Genomic DNA, 26,493 nt, shown 5'->3' on the forward strand with positions numbered 1-26,493 from the left:
CAACAAAACGGAATATTTATTTATTATAGTCTTACAGAGTATTTCGTAATATTACATTTTCAAATTTCATTCTTTTTTCTTTTAATTTATTGATTCACATTGTTGATTTGACATGCACACTAAATAAGATGTCCAAGAAATTAATTACACGTTGCTCGACATTGGACTTAAAAATAACAACATAAACAATTGCTGGAAACAAATTAAAACGATAATAATCACTTCAGCTCGAAAAGACAACGAACAGTCAAGTTGACCTAATAGACGTTTGAAGTTCATATAAATCCAGAAACAGAGACAAATACAATGAAAAATACATAGCTGGGGAAACAACACCACAAAAAAAACTAAAAGAATTAACGAGTAAAAGCAAAATTTACAGAACACCTTGCAAGACTCTAGCAGTAGAATTTCAAATGATATTAATCGGAGCTATACCGAATGGAAGCATTACATAACAGCATTATTTAAAACCGATTAAAAAATCTACTAAGAAAAAACATCTAACAGAGACACGGGCCCACCCGTTATAATCTCAGAAGTGCAACTCGCACTCAGATCATTGGCCTGTGTGGACAAAATTGCGCCAAAAAATCGCGACAATGGCAAAAGGGACAAATAGATGAATTAAAAAAATAAAATGCTAAAGGATCCAACAATAAAATTAGAATACTAAAATGCTCTTCAAATAAAACTTAACGGAATCAGAGGGGAAGATACTACAAAGGAGGAATGGACACTATTAAAAACAAGAATAATAACGGAATCTGCAGAGAAAACTGTCGGGAAAACCAAGAGATAAAAAAATGCAGAATGGTATGATGACGAATTCAGAAATACATTAGGGGGAAAAAGGCAAGCTAGACTTAATAAACTACAAAGAAACACCAGAAATAGCAGGGAAATTTATAACGAGAAGAGAATATAAGCGACTAGAATATACAGAAGAAAAAAAGAGAGGCTTTAAAAAAACAAGTACAAGAAATCCTAGAGCAGACATGAAGGCAGAAAATTCCATAAAAGGAGAAGAACAGTCAATTAGACCAAAAGTGACGATATGCAAAGACAAGGATGGAAAACTACTAATAGAAAAGCAAAAGATTATAAGGAGATGGAAAGAATACTTCGAAGAAATCTTAAACGCAGACAATAAAAATGAACAAAACCAGAAAATATATTGAAGCAGGTAGAGCAGCACATTGTAAATCGGAGATGAAGAAGTTTTTTAGATAACTAGAAAAGGAACTAAAAAACAATAAAGCGCCAGGGACGGACGAAATTTCAGCAAAATTATTAAAACATGGAGGATTCGAACTCTGGGGATGAATTCATTATCTAATAATATTAATATGGACCAAGGAGAAAATGCCGGAGGAATGGACAGTTAGCCTTATGCAGCCAATATATAAGAAAGGAGATAAGAGGTAATTCTACAATTATAGGCAATTACATTGCTAAATATACAAAATTCTTTCTGGCATTATCTATAATAGATAATGTATGTATAGATAGAGAGTGTGTAGAATACTTCGAGTATTTCAGAAGAACGATTCAAGAAAAATCTTATTAACAAATAAATAAAGAGAGAACTCTTAAAAGTGAAAAACACGAAGAACAGCGAATTATCTGACTACAGAGACTTAAAAATTATATCAAATCGTTATTAAGATCAAACAGCAAGGTTTAGAATGGATAGGAACTGACAGAAGAAATAAGCATACTTTGTATTATAAAAATTTTACAGAAATCTCTTTCTGTATGTTTGGGGTTTTCTGATTGAATGTCTGCAGAACTGTCATTTTCATTTGGCACAGCGATTTTATCGTTATGTTCACCTCCTTGAAGGTCTCTTGTATTATTAGAACTTTCATCATTTGGACATGGTCTGTTTGTTACCTTACTTGGCAAACGGTCCTCGTCTGTAAAGATATCCCGATCAAAGGGATATATACCGCATTTTTTAAAGGCATGGTCTATATTTGTAGGAGTCATGGAACGGCTGTGTGCTATTCCAATACATTCAGCTAAGTCATAAATAGATATCGGCCTACCAGGATTTCTTAGAAGCTATGACTCTATGGCACTGTTATAATACGTCTTGAATGGCGCGTATAAACCAACGTCAAGTGGCTGTAATTTAGCCGATGTGTGGGGATGCAAAGTTACAATATTAACCCTTGCAGCTTCTGCCAAATCTAAGGCTTCGATGGATAAATGAGATTTATGATTATCGAATATTAAAATTGATGAGTTATCAGGAGAGCTTCTGCTATGTTTAATAAAATGTTTCATTATCTCTACAAATAACTCAGAATTCATCCATCCTGTCGGCGTAGCAAGGCCTAAGGAGCCAGTGTGGGCGCCTTTTAACATGAAATCCTTATAATTTTTCCAACGAAAGATTGGTTGCTTTATTGTGTACGTGTGGTTCATTGTTGAACACATGACCCTACGCAGATTTTTCAGCCAGAAAATTCTTCGCCTTCCTGGTCCTCGTTTTCCTTCTACTTTTCCTTGAAGAAATAATTGCAGCATCCCATACCTTTGGCTGTTCCTCATAATGTGACCGAGGTATTCAATTTTGGCTGTTTTTATTGAGGTTAATAACGTAGTCAGTATAGGATACGTTCAGGATTTAACGATAAAGCCAAATTTCGAAAGCTTTAATTTTTTTGCGGGTAGCGCCTGTCAGAGTCCATGACTCAACTCCGTACAACAGTATAGGAAAGATAAACTTGTAGTAACCTAATTTTTATGGGTACTGATGAATCATGGCATTTGAATAGCTTATACATTTTTGCAAAATGCAAATCTTGCTTTCTCTATCCTAGATTTTATTTCTATGGAATGGTCCCAATTTTCATTGACGTTCGTACCAAGGTAGGTGTATGTTTTTACTCTTTCAATTGGTTGACCATTCACACTGATTCTTTCAATTTGCTGTTCCTTCTTAGAGATCATCGTACATTTTGTTTTCTTAATGTTCAGTGAAAGTTCATATCTCTGACTCACTTCTGTGATTCCATTCGTTAACTCCTGGAGGGCTTCATAACTGTCAGCGAATACCACCGTGACATCCGCGTATCTGATATTATTGATACATTCTCCATTAATTCAAATTCCGGCTTCAACATCTTCTACTGTTTCTTGAAAGATTTCATATTTAGCATCCCGTAACTCTTCTGTAGGTCTCATTAACAGTCACCTCTACTGGTTTAATCTGAGCAGATCTAAGACAGAGTAGTCGCATTCAGTAGCTACAAACATAGTTCCTAAACTGTTGTCCTAATCATAGCAATACATCTCCTTTGATACCTGTTCATCATGATCATCATCATAAACCTGTACGCTTCCATTGCTGGACATATCTCCCTCAGATCTTTCCATCTATTTATATCTTGTGCAGCTTACATCCAGTTACTGCTAACACATTTCAGGTCGTCAGTACACCTGGTTGGTGGGCAGTCACCACTCGGTAGTACTTCTTTTATTGGTCATCACTCGACAATACGTCTTCTCCATCGGTTGTTAGATAATTTGGCGACTTGTCCTGCCCAATTCCATTTTAGCGATGTAATTCTTTCGATGTCGTCAGAGAGACACGCAACATCTGGTGCTACATAGCTCTCTGAGTTGCCGCTTGCTACCTGTTAACATCCTAAATATATTACACTGGGAAATAATTTAAAAAAAATCTGTTGAGTTTGACTTTAGAGTTGTTTTACAGGTATTGAGAACTATTTTTTTTACCTCAAGTTTTTCCTCTACCTCACAAACTAGCATGGATCATAGGAAGCACTATTGCTTCTCTATTGGCTGATACTAATCTTCTCCTTTGCTAATTGTTAATGCTTTGGTAGAAAATAATGGGCAAACTACTATCTTCTCATGGCACCGTCTCCTTTCGAAGGTTGGCTATCCAAATGGCAATTGTAGTTTTGGAAACTACTGCGCGAAAAATTTCTGCGGATGAGAGGTCGAACCATCTCCTCAGGTCTTTCAGCCACGAGTTCTGGCGTCTTCCTATTGATCTTTTCCTTCCAGTATAACTTGAAGTAATTCGTATCTTTCGTCTCTCAACACATGACCCAAGTATTGCATTTTCCTCTCTTTGATTATTCTTAGTAATTCTTTTTGTTTACACATGCGACGAAGTACCTCAACATTAGTAACTACTATAGCTTATAATAATTATACATTTAATATTGTTAACAAATAAATAAAGATTATGTTTCGTTGAAATGGTGCATTAATTGTCTCGTGAAATAGTCTTGTCGAAAATCATTCGTGATTTAACTGTCAAAGTTTAATTCGCGAAAATTGTAAGGCAACAAACTTTCATACCAGTCGGAAATATTGCCATCAAAATTTTCTCTCTATGATATGATATGAAAATTTTTATTTTAATATGTAATTACCGTTCGCTACTTAAACAATTATTTCTTCTTCTTCTTCTTTAAGTTCCTTCTTCTATCGAAGGTTGGAAATCATCATGGCTATGCAAACTCTGTTGACTGCCGCTCTAAAAAGTTCTGCACTACTGCATTCAAACCATTCTCTAAAGTTCTTAAGCCAGGATATTCTTCGTCTTCCCACATTTCGCTTTCCTCGGATTTTGCCTTGCATAATAAGTTGTAATTAATGCGTATTTTTGCCCTCTCATCACATGTCCTAAGTACTCAAGTTTTCGTCTTTTGATAGTTAATATTATTTCCGCCTCATTTTCTATCCTTCAGTTACTTCCATGTTTGACATTCTTTGAATCCATGATCCATGAACAATTATTTGTATGAACACAATTTAGCTTACTGTAAATGCTTTGGTAATGTTCCTTTATGCACAATTTTTATAATTTTGGGGGTATCCTGTATCTTAAAAATTGTTAGTTGAAAACATGTCACAAATTTAAGACAACGAAATTGCTGTTCCCTGTATTATCATCAAGAATATTCAATAAAATATATAGTAAATTAACAAATAAAATTTACTGTTTATATTTAATTCAATATTTAAATATCCTGATTCAGAAATTTCGCCTTGTAGAAGTTATTATATTAGACAATTAATTTAAAAACAAGAATATACAAATGAAGTTATTCAGAAAGAAGCTCTGACTCTGTTTACATACATTATCATGATAAATAAGTAAAAGTTCTATGTAATGGTCTAATGAAGTATTGTTTTAATTATAAAAGGATTTCTTAGAACATTTATATATGTTTTAAATGAAATAAAAAAAAAGAAATAATTATTTATCAAACAGAAGTCGATGTAGATTTGGTTTCAAAAAAATATATTAAAAAATGTACATATGGCAGTAACATACTAGATCAAGTCCTATTAAGAAAAAATGTTAAAAGTAGGCTGTTTCAAATGAAACTACCTACAGTTTTATTTCTATTCCCCACATTTCATAAATAAATCATCATCATTGCTTGATAACCCTTTGCATTCCTTGGCCTGCTTTGAAATATTACTGCATTTCATCGTGTTATGCATTTTGATTTTCTAGTTGATTATATTTAGAATCTTTTTCCAATATTCCTTAAGTATGGTTTCACTGGGTCTGAGTCTGGGCCTCTCCTTTATTAGCCTTTGTTGTCTCTCTCTTTGGTGTCTGTTTATTAGTTTTCATTATAGTGGTATTATCATTCTCTTTGTCTTTATCCGTATGCGTGGTTTCGTCCCAAATTACATTTCTCCATAAGTTTCTTTCTTGTGCCATACCAATATCAATCCGCTTTAGTGACATGTAATGCCTAAGCGTCACTCTCCAGGTATTCTTTGATCTTCGTTTCCTATTTCTTTCCGCAAATTACAAATTAGCAATTTTTCATATTAAGGAATTAGCTTAGCGTTAAAAATGCCTGAATTATCTTATTCTTCTTCTTCTTCAGGTTCCTTCTCCTATCGGAGGTTGGAAATCATCATCGCTATCTTAATTTTATTGGCTGCGCTTCTGAATAATTCTAATGAGCTGCAACCGAACCACTCTTTCAAATTTCTTAGCCAGGATATTTTGCGTCTTCCTGGGTTTCTCTTTCCTTGTATCTTCCCTTGCATAATTAATCTAAGTAATACGTACGTCTCGCCCTTCATTATATGACCCAGATATTGAATCATTCTAATTTTAACAGTTTTTATGACTTCACATTCTTTCTTCATTCTTTGTAACACCTCTATATTAGTTACTTTTTCAGTCCACGATATTCTGTGGATTCTCCTGTAGCACCACATCTCAAAGGAGTTTAATTTTTTGATTTCAGACTGTTTTATTGTCCACGCTTCCATGCCGTATAGTAAAGTAGAAAAAACGTAACAACGTAGCATTCTTGTGCGGATCTCTAGATTAAGGTTACGGTTGCAAAGTAAGTTCTTCAATTTTATGAACGCGTTTCTTGCCATTTCTATTCTAGATCTGATTTCTTTTGTTTGATCTCCATCTTCGGTTAGCCACGTTCCTAAATATTTTTATTACGCTTCTTATTACTTACTATATTCTTATTCTACTTCCTTATTTTGGAATCAGTACTCAGTACTCTTACAGCAACACTAATGAAAAATCCTGAGGCCTTTGAGATGTGGATTTACCGACGAATATTGCGGATAAGTTGTGTTGATCGAATACTATAAAAATAGCTTTACACCGAATGAAAACTAGCACAGAAATAACAAAAACAATAAAAATTCGAAAGTTACAATATTTTGGCCATGTAATGAGACATCCAGAGTGGTATAGCCTTCTACACTCCATAAAACAGGGCAAAATCGCCGGAAGAAGTGGCCTAGGCCGAAGAAGAACATCCTGGCTCTGAAATCTCCGAGAGTGGTATCAAGAGGCATCTGCTAATCTGTTTCAAGTTGCCGTAAACAAAGTTATTATTGCCAATACGATCGCCAACGTTCAATAATCGCATAGGGTACTTAAAGAAGAAGAATCATCTTCTTTAAATCGTCCTTTGACCTCGCTATCTAGTCCACGTGTCAGCATACCATAGAGGGGTAGACACGATGTCTTCTTTTCTCACTCCTTATTTATTCTTAGAACATGGGAGACTTGCCTTTTACAAATAATCCAGCAGTATATTAATACCTATTTACAAAACCAAATTAGATATACAACAATACAGAAACTAGGAAAACAGGGCTATAAAATGGTTTAATCACAAAATGAAAATATGGAAGAGAGCAATTATTAATAGTCGGCTACGGAAAATACATTCATAACAGCACAGAACTGAATAATTGACAGTTAAAAAGATGAGTGGAGTATCAAAAATAGACAAAATTAAGAACGAGTATATTAAGGGTAGTCTAGGGATGGTACCAATTGATGCCCAAATGGAAAAGCACCGGTTAAGATGGTTTGGGCATGTTAAACATCAAGACGCTAATTACCTAATACGAAGAATTGCTGATTTGCTAATACCTGGGAGGAGTAGGAGAGAAAGGCTAAAGAAGACCTACGAGTCTGCCCCTTCTTCTTCTTCTTCTTAACGTGCCCCATCCCTAAGGACATTGCCGATCATCATGGCTCATTTGAGTCTATCTGCAGCCGTTCTGAAAAGTTCTACTGACGTTTTCCCACTCCATTGTCTCAGATTCTTCAACCAGGACGTACGTCTTCTCCCCGGTCCTCTTTTACCTTCCACCTTTCCTTGTATGACCAGCCGCATCAATTCTTATTTCTCGTTTCTTAGTATGTGACCAAAGTAGCTCATTTTTATTTTCTTTATAGCTTTATAGTGTTGAGTATTTCTTTCTTTTTTCAATCTTCGTAGCGTTTCCGCATTTGTTATGTGTTGTGTCCAAGATATTTTCCACATTCTTCGATAACACCATATTTCAAAGTTAATAAGTTTTTTCTCTGTCGCCTCTGTAATTGTCCAGGCCTCAACTCCATACAACAGGACAGAGACCACGTAGCATCTCAATACTCTAGTTCTAATTTCGATGTTGAGTTTTCCATAATATTGCTTTCATCTTATTTAAAGCACTTCTAGCTATCTCAATACGCCGTTTTATTTTCGTACTTCTATCCCATTCTTCATTTAATTCGCCACCTAAGTACTGATATCTGTGCACTTTGTCTAAAAGTTTTCCTTTAGCATAAACACTGTCTTCCTTAATCTTGTTCTTGCTTACCACCATGATTGTTGTTTTATTTGTATTCAGTGCCATTCCATACCTTTCGCAGTATTGGGTAATGCGATCACCCAAGATCTGTAGTCCTTCTCTGCTGTCCGCAAGGAGTATTGTGTCATCTGCGAATCTAAGATTATTCAGAAGTGCTCCGTTAATAAATATGCCTTCATTTACGTCTTCTAATGTCTTTTTAAACAATTCTTCTGAATACATATTAAAAAGTAAAGAGGAAAGCTTACATCCTTGTCTTACTAAACGATTCATAGGTATTTCTTTCGATTTTTGTTGGTCTATTCGTATTATGGTATGGACATGTAAGAAGAACTAGCGACAGCAGATGGATAAAGAGAATAACCGAATGGAGCCCCATAGGAAGGAGGAAAAGACGACGCCATGAGTAAGAGAGGCCTAAACGATGAAGAATGGAACAACAGAGAGAGATGGAAACGGTTGAGCGAGGGAAGGCAGTGAATACTATAGAATCCCTAAATATATATATTCGTATTATAGCTTTCTGATATCGGTATAAATTGGCAATGATTCTCACGTCTTCGTCATCTAATTCTGTGTTCTGCAGTATTTTTGCCATTCTTCGGTGTTGTACTTTGTCGCAAGCTTTTTCGAAGTCGACTAGACATATGAATACGTCGCAATTGATATCTCGACATCGTTCGATTAGTGTTTGTACAGTAAATAATGCTTATCTGGTGCCAAAGCCTTTTCTGAATCCCAATTGGTTTTCAGCTATTCTATCATCTAACTTTTTATAGATACGTTCGTGTATCACTCGTAAGAACACTTTTAGAATATGGTTCTGTGCTCTTCACACTTCATTGCGTTTGATTTTTTGGGTATTGGAATAAATATTGATATTAACCATTCTTTCGGAATCTCTTCCGTATAATAAATGTCATTAAATAATTTTATTAGTGTGTCCATATGATATTTTTTGTTAATATTCTTAAGATTTCTGTAGGTATTTCATCTGGTTCCATGGCCTTCTCATTTTTTATACGTTTTAGCGCTTTCTCAATTTCGTCTTTGGTGATTGGTGGTCCATTTCTCCCTTTTCTCTCAGGTGGACCATTTCTGGTCAGAAGATATAAAACCTGGTGGTTTTATATCTTCTGACTATATTTCTTACACTATAGTGTGACAATTGCAACATATTCGCGATTTTCGAATTGTATTTTCTAGAATTAAAAAATCTAATAATGATTGAACAAATTTTCTCATCGATAACTTTACCTCGACTCATTGTACAATCCACAAACGGCAAAAAGGTTTACAATACTACAAAATCCATTTGACATTAACTGACAATATTATTGATTTGATGTCATTTTTCTAAAGCTACCTCTGAATTTAACGTAATTACGAAAAAATTAATGAATGTTGACATAAGTGAATGCATAGCCAGGGTTTAGTAATTTTTTTTTTGTTGAAAAGAAATAAAAAACCATAAGGGTAATGTTTTTAATAAAAATGCCATATTAATTAATATGGGAACTTATAAAAACACAGCAGAGTATAAGTTGTTTATGGTAATCGACTTAAATTGCAAATTCCATAGGTGGGCCAACTAATATGGGAAAGGGCTCGTAATATTGGTATGTCCCAAAAAAAATTATGGAGAAGTGTAATTAGGGAAGCAGACCCCGCATAAGGATAAAGGCAAAGATTATGATGATATAAATAAAGTCCAGTACAGTTATAAGCTGTAAGAATGATTTTTTTCGAATAGTTGTACTATAATATTATATATTATGCTTTTTTCGAGGTTTTTTTGGGCATTTATTGTCAAACCAATTTTTTGTAAAAATTACGAGAGAATATTTCCTATAGTTTTATTGAATTATCATTTACTTTGTGTTTTTTTTTTGTTGCCAAATTAACTTTACTACTAAATGATTTAGTTAATATTAATTATTAACATGTAATTAACAGATATTTTCACAAACAATAAATTTTTTGCTAACTGCAGTCAGTGAATTAAATCCGAATTCATCGCAATAATGAGTCACGCTCAGCGAACTCATGCACTTAATCCATACAATCAGACTGTGCTTTTGTGCATTATCAATTCAAATCTTCATAAAGAAGTAAAAGTAGACTAATACAATCTTCTTTTCCCCCAACACTAGCCGCTAGACGTCTCAACTCTTCGTGTTCAGATCTCACCATAGTCAGTCTAGATGGAGACGAAGCAGATAAACACGGTCCGAATTTAGTGAACAAACAGCGAGTGTTACCTTTCATCCCCCCGTCTTTTCCCGGAAGTGCGAACTCGAATAATTTGATCAAGCCGTCGGAGTATCTAAGAAGTATCAGTGATAAGCGGTCGTCGATTAGTTCCGTGAGAAGTTTGTCTGAGAGTGAGGATACTGAAAACAAATTTGAAGAAAAAAGAGACATTGCGAGAATTGCTCCTGGACCACCACCGCCTCCTCTGCCGGATCTTAATCTAAAAGAGGTATGTTTTGCTTCATTTTTTAATATTAACATAATACTTTTCACTTTTACTGCTTTTAAAATATATTGTTTTAATTATTTGTATAAAAAACACTGCCCAAAATAATTAGAGTATCCAATTAGGTATTATTTATTTTTTTTAGCCTTGCCGTCAATATATTTCTAAAAAATTGTTGTACCCAACAAATTATTTAATAAAGTGATAGGTTGAATGCTCGAATAAATGTATTGTAATCAAATAAAAGGCAAATTTTAAAAGATACAGTTTTTTACGTAGAATCTGAATCTGCAATAAAAATGGGGGTTTCTATTTAACCCATTTACGGCCAAGGAAAGAAAAAAAACTTCAACAAGGAATATAAAAAACAATATATTTTTCTTATAAAAAAACACCAAAGTAACACAAATGTATGGCTAAAAAAATTAAAATTAGTCATTTCTTAAAATAAATGGTGTTGCGTAGACGCATCAATGGGTTAAAGCGTTATGTGATATTGCCGAAAATAGTCGGCGTGTAAATAAATTGTGCAACGTTCGTAAGTAACTTTTACACACACGACATCTTTCACGAGAATCAGTTGCCCAGTTTGATCAATCCGTACTTCATCGGGTGGTTTTCCGAAGGAAGTACCCTTGGGACGAAGTTCTTTATTTTCAGAAGTCGGACAGCGATAAATAATTTGAAATTTAGTTGTTGCATTTTACTATTATGCACAGTATTATACATTTTCCAAGCATTTACAAGAGTACTGTCAATTGTATTTACCAATAGTGGCCCACATTATTTCTTACCCAACACACGTGAGTTTTACTACATTATCGTACAAATCTATCGCTTCCATGGATTTATTATATGCAGAAATTATTGCTGGTTGTGGGACTAACGTCTCTCTTTTTAGTTTTCTTTTATAGACAGAGCTTTTCTATTTTTTAACAGAGCTGATAGTTTCTATAATATGATGGCTACTGATTGTTGTCAGAATGGAATTTTCTTTCCATTTGACCAAAGAAATATAAGTTGATTCCTCCAACTGTGAATCTTAGGAACCCCTCTCTTATTTTGAGAGCAATTTACTTGGTATCAAAGAGCTTTCAAAAGAGAAAACAGTTTGTAAGACGCGGAAGAGGTATCAAAGAAGATATTATGATTTCTAACATTTTTCACATGTGATAAAAGTAAAAGAATTACGCGCATGAGACTAGATGTAGTCTGGTCATGCTTGCCCCTAATTGCAACAACTAGGTCATCTGCCTAACCTTGGATTGTAAAACCAGAATCATGCAGCTTAGGGATGAAGTCATCCACGAGCAGAGTCCACAGCAGGGGTGATAGTACTACCCCTTGAGGGCACCCCTTTACTGCTGTCACCGTCACAGATTGTCCCCCAAGACTGGTAGTGATGATTCTGGTTTTTAGCTTTGAGTGAATGCATTGTATTAGTGAGACTTCAATGCTCCTCTTTACTAGTTTTTTTTATGAATTCAAATGAGGTATTATGCTTCCTCTATGTCAATGAAAGCGTAAAGAGCTATTTGTCTATTTCTTTTATCACTATTGTCTTTTCAATATTTTCTTCTAGTAAGTTCAGAGCATTTATAGTGTATTTGCCTGTCTGGTAAGCAAATTGATGTTTGTGAAGCGGTTTCCTCGTTAGCAATGAAGTTAGTTATGAAATAGTAATAGTCTTCATTGTTTTTAGAACAAAGGAGGTGAGGCATATGTTGCGATAAGACTTTGGTTCGTCCGTAAAAATACCACCTTTGCGTCCCTTCACCTTCACCTTTGCGTTCCTTCAAATTTTTGGAACCATAAACAAGGAGTGTTAGGTCACAAGTTGTACCTAGGCTTGCTAAGCCGCTGCAGTTGCGGCTTTTTGATTAGTCCGATTTCATTTGTGTCATCTTTTGAGAGAACCGTTTGGAATCGTTCTGAATAATTATTATTTAGTGGCACCTGCATTAATACGTATCATTGAAGCAACATGTTCCTGACTTTCCTTAAAATCTTTTAAACATTGTATATTTTCTGATTCATTTTTTGTAAATTTTAAAACGTTATAAATTACTTTTTGCGATAGAAAATTAGGAACTTGTCATTTTCGCATAATTTTTATATTTACATCACAATGTTCCAACACTTCACATCAAAAAATTGGCTGAGGTAACGACAAACTGCGCTTTTTCAACAGAAGCACACGACAAACTTTTTTGCCACTGCGAACTCAGAACTCGAGTCCCTCCACTATTTTGGGCTAGTATATGTGAATATAAAAAACTCGTTTAATATTTTAGGACGGAAACACCGAAATGGTTAAAAAACAGAACCAACCACTGTCGGCTATAAGTATTCAAGACCTGAACTCAGTTCAGCTAAGAAGAACCGAAAAAATGGTTGCTTCAAAAACATTTTCTGCTCCTACCAGAAGTATGAGTCTTCAATGTCTTCAAAGTGAACCGTTTTTAGCACAGAAGACCGACCTAATTGCTGAACTTAAAATGTCCAAAGATATCACTGGAATTAAAAAAATGAAAATTGAGCGAGCCAAATGCGAGGAGAGTAAGGGGAAAGAAATATTTTCGGAAATTTCAAAGCAGTTTACAACTACTAGATTTGTGGAAAAGGTGAGTGTGATTATTTACGAATGTACTTATACAGTGTGACCCATTTAGATTGGAAACACCTCTATAAAATTTGAAGTTGTTAACCGATTTTAACCAAATTTTTTTTAATGTCATGTAATAAAAGGTCTATTGCGGGACAAAATATGAAATATTTAGTTAAATTTTCAGGGCATTCTACGATACTTTTTCTTCGTCGAAAATGGAGAATTTGTATTAGCGATTACTTTATAAAAAAAATTGTACGCCACTGGATTTAAAGTGGCTTTAAATAGCTATGACAAAAATTTCATTAAGATATATTTATTAATAACAAACTTATGACAACTTAAAATTTTAAAACTTACTAAGAAAAAAAAACACTCTGTATTAACGTTAAAAAAACACTCTGTATTAACAGAAACATGGAAACATAATTTTAGTTTAAATCCTATAATAGTTGCCTCTACTAATCCACCATCTAATTGGATACATTTGTCGTAGCGTTTATGAATATTCCTAATTACATTTCTTAGTTGTTGGGGAGTAATTACTGCACATGCCTATCGAATTCTTGCACGAAGTTCGTTTACGTCTCTTGCACGGGTTTGGTAAACTTTTTGTTTGATAACTCCCCAGAGAAAGAAGTCTAAAATTGTGAGATCTGGAAATCTGGGTGGCCAATCTATCAACTGACTACCCCAGCCGGGGTAGCAACGGTTCGGAAAATTTTCATTTAGCCATTGCTTCACGGTTCTGGCGTAATGAACTTAACACCCATCTAACTGGATATACAAATTTAATCGTTCATTAATTGGGAGCTCATGAATAGCATCCCACAAGTCGGTGTTTAAAAATTATAAAAAGTTCTGTGAGTTCAAGTTTTCTTCAAAAAAGAAAGGACCAATAACTCGCTCGTTCAGTATACCACACCAGACATTGATTTTTTGAGAATACTGTCTTTTACAGTTTATTATCCAATGGGGATTATCTGCTGTCCAATAGCGACAATTCTGTGATGATACTACTCCTTTGTAGTGAAAGTGGCTTCGTCGGTAAACAACACGTTTTTAAGACATCGCCAAATACTTTCTCGAGGCACATTCAAATATAAACTGGCATTCCTTAAACTGGCATTAGGGTTATTTCTGAAATGATCTAAAATGATTTGATCATTTCCTCTTCTTCTTTGTAACGGGTTATTTTTTAAAATTAGTTTTGATATTGCAAACTGCAGGACGATCCACATGTCTGTCATTAAATATTGTACAAACTTCCCTGGCACTTCTATCGTTATCTCCCAAAAAACGTATAATTACAATTTTTTCTCTCAAACTTAATCTTGAAACTATGACACAAAATATTATTAAAAGAATTTGAAGTAAATATTGTTGCAGATATTATGCATAAATTTATGCTAGCACTGAAATTTGTATGCACAAATAATGTCAAACAGTAATATCGTTGTCATGGCAACTGAGATTTAAGTTGTAGCATGTAAAGTTAATAATAATATAAGTGCGTTACTTGCATTAAATTTTTATACTATTTTAAACATTTCTTTGTCTAGTAGTTATTTATTATTAAAATTATTTGAAAAATAATTAGTTTTATGGTTATCTGTTGATACAGGGTGTTATTTTTTGACTCGTAGCTTAGTGAGTTTTAAAATTTTTAAATGTCATAACTTCGTTATTAATAAATATATTTTAATGAAATTTTTGTCATAGCTATTTGAAGCCACTCTAAATCCAGTGGCGTAGAAAATTTTTTAATAAAAAAATCGCTAATACAAATTCTCCATTTTCGACGAAGAAAAAGTATCGTAGACTGCCCTGAAAATTTAACTAAATATTTCATATTTTGTCCCGCAATAGACCTTTTATTACATAACTTTAAAAAAAAAATTGGTTAAAATCGTTTAACAACTTCAAATTTTATAGAGGTGTTTCCAATCTAAATGGGTCACACTGTATTATTTAAAGGTAACATTGCTCATTGTTTTTTTATACTTAGGTATTTCCCTGAATTGGAATTAATGTTGCTCAGGAGAAAGTTTTGAAAATCAATGAAATTTTAAATCTTTAAAGATTTTTGGCATTTTTTATTCAATATTTAGAGTGTTCTGTAATATAAATCGTATTATTTTGTTTTTAATTATCTAATTTGAATTTTTTAACGGTTTTAAAGTTAAATGCGTAGTTTTAGTCATGGCTTAAATTTTTTTGTGATTTATAGGTTCCTGAAAAAGACAACACAGGTAACATAATTCCAGCATGGAAAAGGCAAATGTTAGCCAAAAAAGCAGCTGAAAAGGCTCGGAAAGAATTGGAAGAACAATTGTGGCGAGAAGCAGAGGAAAAACGGTTGCAAGCGATTCCACAGTGGAAACGACAGCTTCTACAAAAGAAAGAGGAGGCTGAATATAAAATAAGGTAAAATGTTATTTACGTATAGACGTATTTACGTCTAAATATTCGATTTTTTTAGGTATATCAACATTTATTGTTGAATAAAAGGTTAGAGCATTTCTTTCCATATAGGCACCTTTTGTTAAGCATTAATTAAACTTTGTGGTTTTTCCTTTGGATATATTCTCTTGCATTGTATCGTAATAAACAAAAGAAAGAACATAACTTAAAATACAGCAGAGTAATTATAAATACACAAACTTAAAAAAGCAATACTGCAAAAAATTATGACTGACACAATGTTAGCCAAGCGATTAATGTAGTCTCCCTCTAGGTGAAAGCTACGCGCCATTTTTGGGTATCGTACAAAACGAAGCAGGGGATTTGGTCAGCAAATGATCTCGACCTGAAATGTAGATCTGGATATTCCATGAGAGTAAGGCATACTTACTTGTTGAGAAACCATGCTATTAGAAGTTTTAATGAAAAATATTTGAAAGATAAGACGAACGTTTGATGAAATGACAATAATGATTATCATTATCATCATCCAGCCTTTTGCGTCCAAAGTTGAACATAGGCCTCCCCTAATTTCCTCCAGTTGTATCGGTCTTGAACTTCTTGCAGCCAATTCCCAACGATTCTTTTGACGTCGTCTGTTCATCGTGTAGGTGGTTTACCTCAGCTTCTTCTGTCTGCTCGTTGTCTCTACACTGTAATTTTTTGGGTGCACCCATCATTTATTCTGGTCATATGGTCTGCAAAGTTTGATGTCAGCCATATGACAAGTCACATAGCGCATAATAGCAATATGATGCTTGTCCTTTTTTTTATTTTTACGTTTCTAACGCGGTCTTTAAAAGTCAGTCCAAGTAGCATGATGAAGCACATATTGTTCGAACGTCTTCATTTTAAAATAATTTGGCATGTTGCTCTTGAAGATATCTGATAGAAATACATATGCGGCCCTTGCTAAAGTGATTCTTCTTTGCAGTTCAGCAGTTTCATTGTCATTGGCAATTGGCATGGGAGCAATTCTGTAAAGAGAAACCCAGTCATAAATTTTAACCAACATCCAAAACAACAGTTTTCCATCTCATCTTCTTCTTCCTATGCCGTCCCCATTAACGGAGGTTGGCGACCACATTTTTAAAAGCTTCTCTGTCTTTTGCAACGTGGAATAATTCGTCTACAGTCATGTTTGTCCAGTCTCGAATATTTCGCAGCCATGACTTCCTCTTTCTACCTATTCCCTTTTTGCCATCGACTCTACCCTGCATGATGACCTGCAGAAGACTATATTTATTATTTCTTAGTATGTGTCCAAGGTATTCAGTCTTGCGTACTTTTATCGTTCTCAACAATTTTTTGTCTCGACCCATCCTTCTCGGCACTTCCTCATTGGTGACCCTGGCAGTCCATGGAATTCTCAACATTCTCCGGTATATCCAAAGTTCAAAGGCTTCAGTATTTTTAACTATTTGCGCTTTTAGTGTCCATGTTTCTACCCCGTACAATAGTTGCGACCAGACGTAACATTCAACAAACCTCAGTCTCAGCGCAGTATTCAGATTTTTGTCACAGAACGATTGTTTGAATTTTAAGAACGCTGCCCTTGCCATTTCTATTCGTACCCGGATCTCTTGGTCTGGATCTAATTCTGTGTTGATGTAAGCTCCCAGATATTTATATTTTGTCACTCTCTCTATTTGCTGTCCACCAAGAGTTAGTTGTTCATTATTTATTGGACTCCTTGATACTATTATAAATTTGGTCTTATCTGTGTTGATGTCAAGTCCCATTTGAATGCATTCACTATTTATTGCATCTAGTAAAGTTTGTAGTTCTTCTATACTCTCAGCCATAATTACCATGTCATCTGCAAATCTCATGGTGTTTATGATTTCTCCACCAATTCTTATTCCCTCTTTTCTTTCCCATAAGGCTTTTCTGAATATGACCTGTGAGTACACGTTGAAAAGCGTCGGAGACAAGACGCATCCTTGCCTAACCCCTCTCGCAATCGGTATATTATTTGTTTCTATATCGTTCACCTTTACTACTGCTTTCTGGTTCCAGTATATAGCCTTAATAAACTCAATGTCTTTTTTGTCTAAATTGATGTTTTTTAATTCATCTATTAACTTCATATGCTGCACTCGGTCAAAGGCCTTCCTAAAGTCTATGAAGCATACATATGCACTCTTGTTATATTCCCGACATTTCTGCAAGAGTACCGTCAACGCAAATAATGCCTCCTCTGAAGCCAAACTGAGTTTCATCTATCTGCTCCTCACATTTCTTATAAATTCGGTTTTGAACAATTTTCAAGAGAATCTTTAAAGGGTGGCACATTAGACTTATCAATCTATAGTCATTACATGATTTGGGATTGTTGTTTTTTGGTATAGGTAAAAATATCGATTTAAGCCATTCTTCCGGGATGTTGCCCTCTACATATATGTGGTTGAGAATTCGGGTGAGTCTCTTTATATTACCGTCATCTAAGGCTTTTAACAGTTCAACTGGAATTTGATCAGGACCCGGTGATTTTCCTTGTTTTGCATTCTGTAGGGCATTCTTTACTTTTGAGGGTAAAATTTGTAGGTATTGTTTTTCTTCACCTATATCTTGTTCATTTTCTCTCTCGTCATGGAACAGATGGATTATATATTGTTCCCATACTTCCTTTATTTTGCTCTCTTCAGTAAGTATTTCTCCATTATTATCTCTTGTTATGAGTGTTCTTCTTTGTCTGGTGTTGCCTGTAAGTTTTTTCATTTTTTTATGTAAGTTTGAGGTGTCATGTTTGTTGCTGAGTTCTTCCAATTCCTGGCATTCTTTGTTCATCCATTCCTCCTTAGCCTTTCTGATTTCATATTTGATTTTATTCTTGATCATCATCATAAGTGGCTCGACAATCCGTTGTGGATCTTGGCCTGCTCACAAAGAAGTCGCCACTCCTGTCGATTCCTGGCAACTTCCCTCCATCTTCTAACCCCTAGAATCTGTAGGTTTATTCTTGATGGTTTTATATTTATTTTCATCTTTATTTTTGTATTTTCTTTTTTCATTTATTAGCTCAACTATTTCCGGTGTCATCCAGTCTTTTTTAGTGGTTTTCTCTTCTTCGCCTAGGACCTCCTTTCCCGCTTTTAGTATGGCTTTTTTCATATCTGCCCATTCAACGCTTCTCATCTCATAGAACTGTCTAATAGATCATTGCCTAGTCATCTCAACATTGAGGGCTAGAATTTCAAACACCAGTAAAGAAAATAAAATGGGTACAAAAAAATGGAATGTGCAAAAGCTGAGAGATACGATAATTGCAGAACGGTACCAAAGAAGACCAGACAAATATAGTTGGTTTGACGATGAATTCAAAAATGCTACAAAATAAAAAAATGAAGCCTACAGAAAGATGCTTACCCGACGAACTAGAACAACTGTAGAGAATTATCAGACAAAGAGAAGAGAAGAATATTATATACAAAAGAAAAAACCAAACCACTTAAATAAAGAACTTAAGTATATAGAAAACCTCAACAGACAGAAAGAATTCAGAGCATTCTATACAAAAGTTAACATCAACAGAAAAGAATTCAAGGCAACCACATGACAATGCAGAAGTCAGAATGGCAACATATTAACAACAAGGAAAAATGTATTGAATAAATGGGTGGAATACTATAACCAGGCACTTAATATAGAGAAAATAGAGGAAAAGCTGGAAGAGGTAAGGGGAAGAGACGAGCGGGAAGAGGAACCAACAACGATTTTTGAAGTTAAGATGAAATTAAAAAACTAGCCACAAACAAATCACCCGGAATAGATAATCTTCCAGCTGCACTATACTAAGTGACATAGAAATCCGAACACCCAGTTTAAATGATTTTATTTCAATAAAATTTGGTGTAATTTATTTATCTTACTGAAAAAAACAAGTGATAAAGTTTTTAGCCTTATCAGTTGGAGATTCCGGTTTTTATACTTTTTGTTTTTAAATTTACTAACAATCTAAAAATTTGGCGGATTGTGGTTCTTGACATTCTTTACGATTGGTTACGATGCCTAGAATACTAAGACCTGTACGATTTGGTCAACCTAGTGAGTTTGATAGGGACCGTATAATGGAACTTCGGGTAGCTGGACTTTCTTTTCGGGAAGTTGCAGTTAGAGTGCAAAGAAGTGTACACGCCGTGGTTAGGTGTTGTCAGGCATGGCTTCAAGAAGGCCGTATGCAAAGAGCACGGGGCACTGGACGCCGCCGTAGAACAACAGACCGTGAAGATCGCCGCCTGAGATTATTGGCCTTAAGAGACCGTTTCTCCACTACCAGCTCCATTGCAAATGAATGGTTTTGCAGAACACGGAAGACCTATTGGCATGCGAAGTGTTTAATGACGAATGAGAAGTTTTGGCCTGTTTTCATACCGACCACACTGGGTCCTCCCTTTAACTCCAGAACACCGCCGTAATCGCCTTCAGTGGTGCAGAGAACGGTCAGTCTGGAATCAGGAATGGAACAGTATTGTCTTAAGTGACGAGTCTCGATTTTGTGTAGGCATGCACGATGGTCGAGCGAGAGTTAGAAGGCAACGTGGTGAAAGGAGAAATCCACAGTTTTTTGTTGAAAGACATGTTCATCACACTGTTGGAGTTAGAGTTTGGGGTGCTATAGCTTATGGTTCCACGTCACCTTTAATCTTCATCAGAGATAACATGAATGCGCAGCGTTATATCCAAGAAGTTCTAGAACCCCAACTTTTACCCTATCTTGACACCCTGGCAAATCCAACTTTCCAACAAGATAATGCCCGACCACATGTTGCAAGAGTCACAATAGACTTCTTTCAACATAGTGATATCACATTGTTAGCATGGCCATCAAGATCTCCCGACTTATCCCCAATTGAGCGTGTGTGGGATATGATGGGTAGGAGATTGCTCAATTTGCAACGTCCTCCTCAGACTCTACAAGCACTTCGAGAGGAGGTGGTGGTTGCCTGGAATGAGATACCACAAGAGGATATTGACCACCTGATCAGAATCATGCCTAGGCGCGTTGGAGAATGCGTAACACATCGGGGTGCATCCACACATTATTAAAGGTAAAAGGGCTTTAAAGCAATGAAATCATTTTGAAATTTTAATCATTTACTTATTATGCTTTATTAAGTACTTATACAAAAATTTATTAACATAAAATCATTTAAACTGGGTGTTCGGATTTCTATGTCACTTAGTATATATATAAAGAAGGTAGTTATAATACCATAAGGAATAAGAAATGTGGACACAGAAAACCCTCCCCAATGATTGAAATTTTGGAATACTTTGCACCATACACAAAAAAGGAGATATCTGAATGCTCTAACCACAGAGGAATTAAGCTTCTAAATGCAGCGTATAAAATATTTTCCACATTACTATGTTAACGTATGGCACCATATGCAGAACGGATAGTATAGGATATGAAAATACCAGGCTGGTTTCAGAGGTGGTAAATGGACAATTTATCAGATTGCAAAGCAATGAACGATCTAGGAATACCAAATCACTTTTCACAGATCATCACAAATCACAAAAACTAACTTTTGAAAAAGTTGAATGTATAGAACGAATTCATTGGGAACTGTCTAAACCTTTTAAAACAAATAACGGGCTGCGCCAGGGAGACCCTCTCTCCTATATACTGTTCAATCTGACTCTGGAAATGTAATACATATGTCACAAATTACAATCATTGGTTCAATATATAATAAATCAGTGCAAATCCTTGCCTATGCTGATGGTATCAATATTGTTGTGAGAACGGAAAACGCTGTACGAGAGTCGTATGTAGTATTAAAAAAATCAGCTACAAAAATGGGTTTAATAATAAACACCAAAAAAATGAAGTATATGAAATTAAGCACGCAACTACAAATCCTACGACCACTTGTTATAGAAAACGACATCATCGAAGCAGTGAACGCATTTGTATACCTGGGAGCGCTCCTTAACACTGAAAATAATACTATTGCATAGATAAAACACAGAATTTGCACGGCCAACAGATGCTATTTTGGGCACAATCTCCTCCTTAAATCCACAATTATATTGAGACTATTATATGGTTCAGAGACCTGGATTCAGTGGATGACAATGAAGTGTCGAGAAGACGATACAACTTAGAACTTTATCGAATATACCAGTAACCGAAGATTGTAAAACATATTAAGATAGGACGTCTGATGTGGATAGGGCATGTAATGTGAATGGAACAAAATGACCCAGCTAGAAAAACTCTTCTTGATAGACCAATTGGTCAGAGAAGAAGAGGAAAACCTAGAACAAGGTTCCTTGACGGATAAGGACCACTGGAGAGAAATTCTTGAGAAGCCTAGGACACACAGAGTTGTTAAGTCATAATGATGATAATGATGAATCGTCTAATAACGAATCTTTTTATTTCAATACCTTTTTTAAACTTCAATATTTTTGTAAATTCCATTTATATTTATTTAATCAAGGCCTTCAATTTGTAATTGCTTCGATTTCTTATAATTATATACAGTGATGAGTGTCTTACCACCCGGCTTTTTAACGTAAGAGATAGAAAACACAGTTACCTTGTGAAATAAAAAGAGATAAAACTCGTAGAGGTGGGAAATAATCGGTAGAAACATATAATTTACATTACATTACATTACCACCATCGATAGTCTCACACCTTTAGACGTTAGCTTCGAGCCAAATCACCTCGGTCATAATTATTATGTGTAACGTCGTTTGTGTGACGTATTTCCATTTTTAATTTGGCATAAAGTAAAAACTGATTGACCACAATAAAGCAAAAATGTGAATAAAATAATTTAATTAATAGTGATTATTTAATCTAAAGTTTTAAATTATTAACCAAGAATAATTTCTACTATGATTTGAGGAGTTTTATACACTCTTGTCACAGAATAATTATGAATCCTTCGTGGCTTAGTGGTAAGAATTCGGCACTGCGACACAGAAGTCGCAGACGATTAGAGTTCAAAACCCACATTGGGTTGTTTTTTTAATAATTTGAAATTATGCAGAGATCGTTTTGCTTTGAATCACTAAACATTTATGTCACTCGTTACTAGTATTAGAAGTATTTAAAGTTAAACATAAATATCTTATTGAAAAAACAGTATCGTTGTACTTCGAAAATAAAGTAAAAATTCTTCAAAATTAAAAGAACGTTTAAAGAATGTTTAAATAAGTAAAAATACTACAAAAATAAACTGTACAGAGGACAGAGAACTGTAAAGCTACCTGTACAGAGGAATTGATATTAACACTGAGATTCACCGGATTATTTTGCATTCACAACTGAAGACTGTAAAACTGGAATTAAATTTGAATTATTTTGTATTTCTATTTTATAATATTGGAATAAGAATAAATTGTAAATAATGAGTTTTTCGAAAACTTGTTACCTAATATGTATCATATTTTCTATTATTTTTTGATTGAGTAAAACAAAAATTTTATCCTTGATGTGAATTTAACCCCAATCTTCTTGTCAATAAACCACGTTTCTTACTATTACACCAATTCTACATACAATAATTGTTTTCTGACAGAACATACTTACCTTTAGTTTAGTCAAATATTTCAGTTGAGTTATTTTTATTATTAAATAAACTTAAAGATTTATAATTTAAAATCGCTACTAATTAATGTTTTTTACTATAATATATCTTAATTTATTCAATCATTTATTCTAACATCAAAAATTATTAAAATAAAATATTTTCGAGGTCATCCGTATAATTATGACTGAAGTAAAATAGCCACGTCTGAAAATTAGCTTTATCTCGTACTATCTCACAACTTAATCTGTCTTCTATCCTTTCCGCTATTTTGCCGGGTGGCAAGACACTCATCACTGTAAAATATTAATAATTGCATTTACTACACAGGAGCTTCTGGAGTAACTATTGTTCAATGAAAGTATTGTGAATCAATATAACCAAGAAGAGCTACCAGATCAACAGGCATAAAACACTAAACACGTGTTAAATGAATTATTTTTAATATTACATATTTATGTATTTTAGATCAACCTTATATACTCCCAAAGTAGTAGACGAGCCAAAAATAAAGATTCAAGATACCGAAATAATTTCTAGATCTCCCGAGTTGAAGGACGAGAACGAGAACGAGGAGAACTTTTACAACGATGACAGCATCAAACTCGAAAATGAACCGATCGAAGGAGAAGAACAGTCCGACGAAGAACCTGCTAACATCATTCCGTGGAGAGCGCACCTGAGGAAAACAAACAGCAAGTTAAATTTATTAGAATAGTTTAGCCATTTATACATATCTATTGAAATGTTTATATAAGTTATTGAAATATTTTTAATACAGGATATTGGAAAATCTTTATTTAACAGAATATTTTTAAATAGTGATTTATTGTGACTACTATGCTCACATTTATATCCCTAGAGTGTAACATCAACTTAATGTTTTTCCTTCACGTCATGAATTTGGCCTTACACATTATTGTTTTTACTTTTGGAGTCTGTTTTAATTCTTTTCCATCAGATGTATATAGACAAAAACCCATCGAGACAAAAATTGGTTTACCTTATAAAAGATATGCAGCACATTAAGCTGGAAGTGAGAGAAATAGCTTAATTTATAATCCATATGGATTAAAATGCAAAACATTCAGTTTTAAGTTAGAACAAACACTCCTCTATCCTTTATCCTTCGTAAGGATATGGTGTCATTATGGTATTTGACGAATGGTTGCTATCCATTCTTCTCTCTCCTTGGCGCGGTGGGCTGCCTCAGACAGAGAGTAACCGGTAGTGCACTTTATTTGGTCTGACCATCGGAGTTTCGATCTTCCTCGGGTTCTTTTACTATCTACCTTACCTTCAGTCACCAACCTCTCAATGCCTTCTATTCGTCTGGTAATGTGTCCAAAGTACCTTAATATATATAATAAATTGGGGTGGCTAGCTGTAATAATTTAGGATTGAAGCTGTAAATAAATCTAGTAAACCCCTCTAATCAATTATCTCCACTCTAATAAAGGCTGTCACCATTGTAGAAGACGTCTGTCTCAATATCCTTATCAATGCATCTACAATTCTTAGGGGATACTTATCCCTGCGAGCGGGGCAAGGCTTACTGGTTCCACTAGTCTGGACTGACTGGTTCCGCCCTCGCGGATTTACAAGAGGGTAGGGAAATTTTTGGAAGGAAGGGGATTAAGGACTTCTCGGTCTCAGGTCCTCCAAAGAGTGAGAGGCTATGGGCTTACGTTAGAAGCCGGAGCACTGCATAAGCGAAATGTGTATCTCTTCCTGTAACGGCTAGGAATAACAAAAACAAATTTCGAGTTTACAATGTATTAAATAGACTGTACACTACAAAATATCAGTTATGACCAATAATGTTCGATCAGGCGCGAAGGGAGACGAGAAGAGACAAAGCAAGGAATTAAAGGTCGGACAATTCCGTATCATTAGATATACCTTGGGTTAGTATATAGATCTTAGTTACCTTAGCGTATTTAGGCTCTAGCTAATGAATACGCCTCCAGTCCTACAGGGATTTGAGATCGCGAACCTTCGATCGCGAATCTCCAGTTGCCGACACTTATACGTCACACTATCCCGTCGAGTTAAATAGCGCGTTCACTGGCTGCGTATCGTCCGATCTCCAAACTTCTGGCGTGGAGCGTCTAGAGTGCCAACTTCCCACTAGTCCTCGCTGACCCCCTTGTTCGCTTTTTTATCAGCCCGTATTCTCAATTTTCAGTCGTAGTACCAAGGTCGCGTTATTGTTTTTTTTTTGCTGACTGGGTCCCCGTTTTATAATTCAGCGGAGGTCTATGTTTTTGAAATGTGATTTAAACAACCGTGGTGGCCTGATATTTGAGACTCGTGTAATACATTTAAACTGGGTCGAGTTTTCAATCTTTGTTTAATGTAAAATGTTTACGTTAATATGTTACCTACTAGCTATGAATTTATTTGTTCTTTAATCAATTTGGAATATGTAATAATTTCTTAAATACTCTTATTACTCTTTACTAGGCTAATTGTCCCTTAATTTTTCCTTCTTTATTTCCTTGCTATGTTTACATTACATATATTTTGGTTGATGATTGTGGTAAGCCTAGTATTGATGTCGAGTTCTGTCAGTATTGAGACATTTGTGCGATGTGCTGTCCAGGGTATGTTCGTCATTCTACGATATACCCACATTTCAAAGGTCGTGAGTCGGACTTTTTAATGGTCCAAGTTTCTGACACATAGGTAGCGATAGGAAAGATAAACGTCCTTACTAGGCGCAGTTTCGTGTTCCTGGTTATGTCCGTATCTTTCCAGATTTTAGTAAGTTTGACCATTGCTGATCTGACCATTGTAAGGCGTCGACGTATCTTTTCTTCGCATCCACCATTGTTTGTGGAAAAAACAGTAGGTATTATAAAAAACTTTGGTGTAAGTAACAGATAAAAAACTATCCAAAATAACGAACAAACAGAATTCCAAAATAGCACTGGTATTATCTAATAGTAGACATTACTATGTTTTATATTTAACTTTAGATAACATTATTTACTAAGCTCGTTAAAAAGCAGTAAATGATAAAGTAATATTACCAACGGGGCACCATGCGAACACTTCCAATTCTAGGCTAAATACGAAGAGATCCAACAGGTATTAAGTATTAGAGTAAGATCCCAGAGCGATCAGACATAACTTATTTTCACACAGATGAAACCTTAGAGTCTGAGTAGCGTCTCGTGTGCTTTGAATACCTGTGTACTTATGAAACTTGCTGAGTGACACCTGGGCAGGTACCAGGTGAGAAAGGTAAC

The 26,493-nt window shown here is 34.9% G+C and overlaps 1 protein-coding gene across 4 annotated transcripts in view; it reads left to right on the top strand.

Annotated features, from left to right (window-relative positions):
• f (espin protein forked) overlaps positions 1–26,461 on the top strand; it is a 334,034-nt gene extending 307,573 nt beyond the window's left edge. For 3 of the 4 annotated variants that reach the window (XM_072522331.1, XM_072522329.1, XM_072522332.1), the window contains 4 exons: positions 10,290–10,618; positions 12,910–13,239; positions 15,454–15,650; positions 23,708–26,461. In XM_072522331.1, coding sequence (XP_072378432.1) covers positions 10,290–10,618; positions 12,910–13,239; positions 15,454–15,650; positions 23,708–23,957 — 1,106 coding nt within the window. In that variant the 3' untranslated portion in view covers positions 23,958–26,461. The remainder of the gene's footprint in view (positions 1–10,289; positions 10,619–12,909; positions 13,240–15,453; positions 15,651–23,707) is intronic. The other variant, XM_072522330.1, reaches the window with a different exon arrangement.
• Positions 26,462–26,493: the final 32 nt, after the last annotated feature.

The sequence above is a fragment of the Diabrotica undecimpunctata genome, chromosome 2 (assembly GCF_040954645.1).
Source record: "Diabrotica undecimpunctata isolate CICGRU chromosome 2, icDiaUnde3, whole genome shotgun sequence".
Lineage (NCBI taxonomy): Eukaryota > Metazoa > Arthropoda > Insecta > Coleoptera > Chrysomelidae > Diabrotica > Diabrotica undecimpunctata.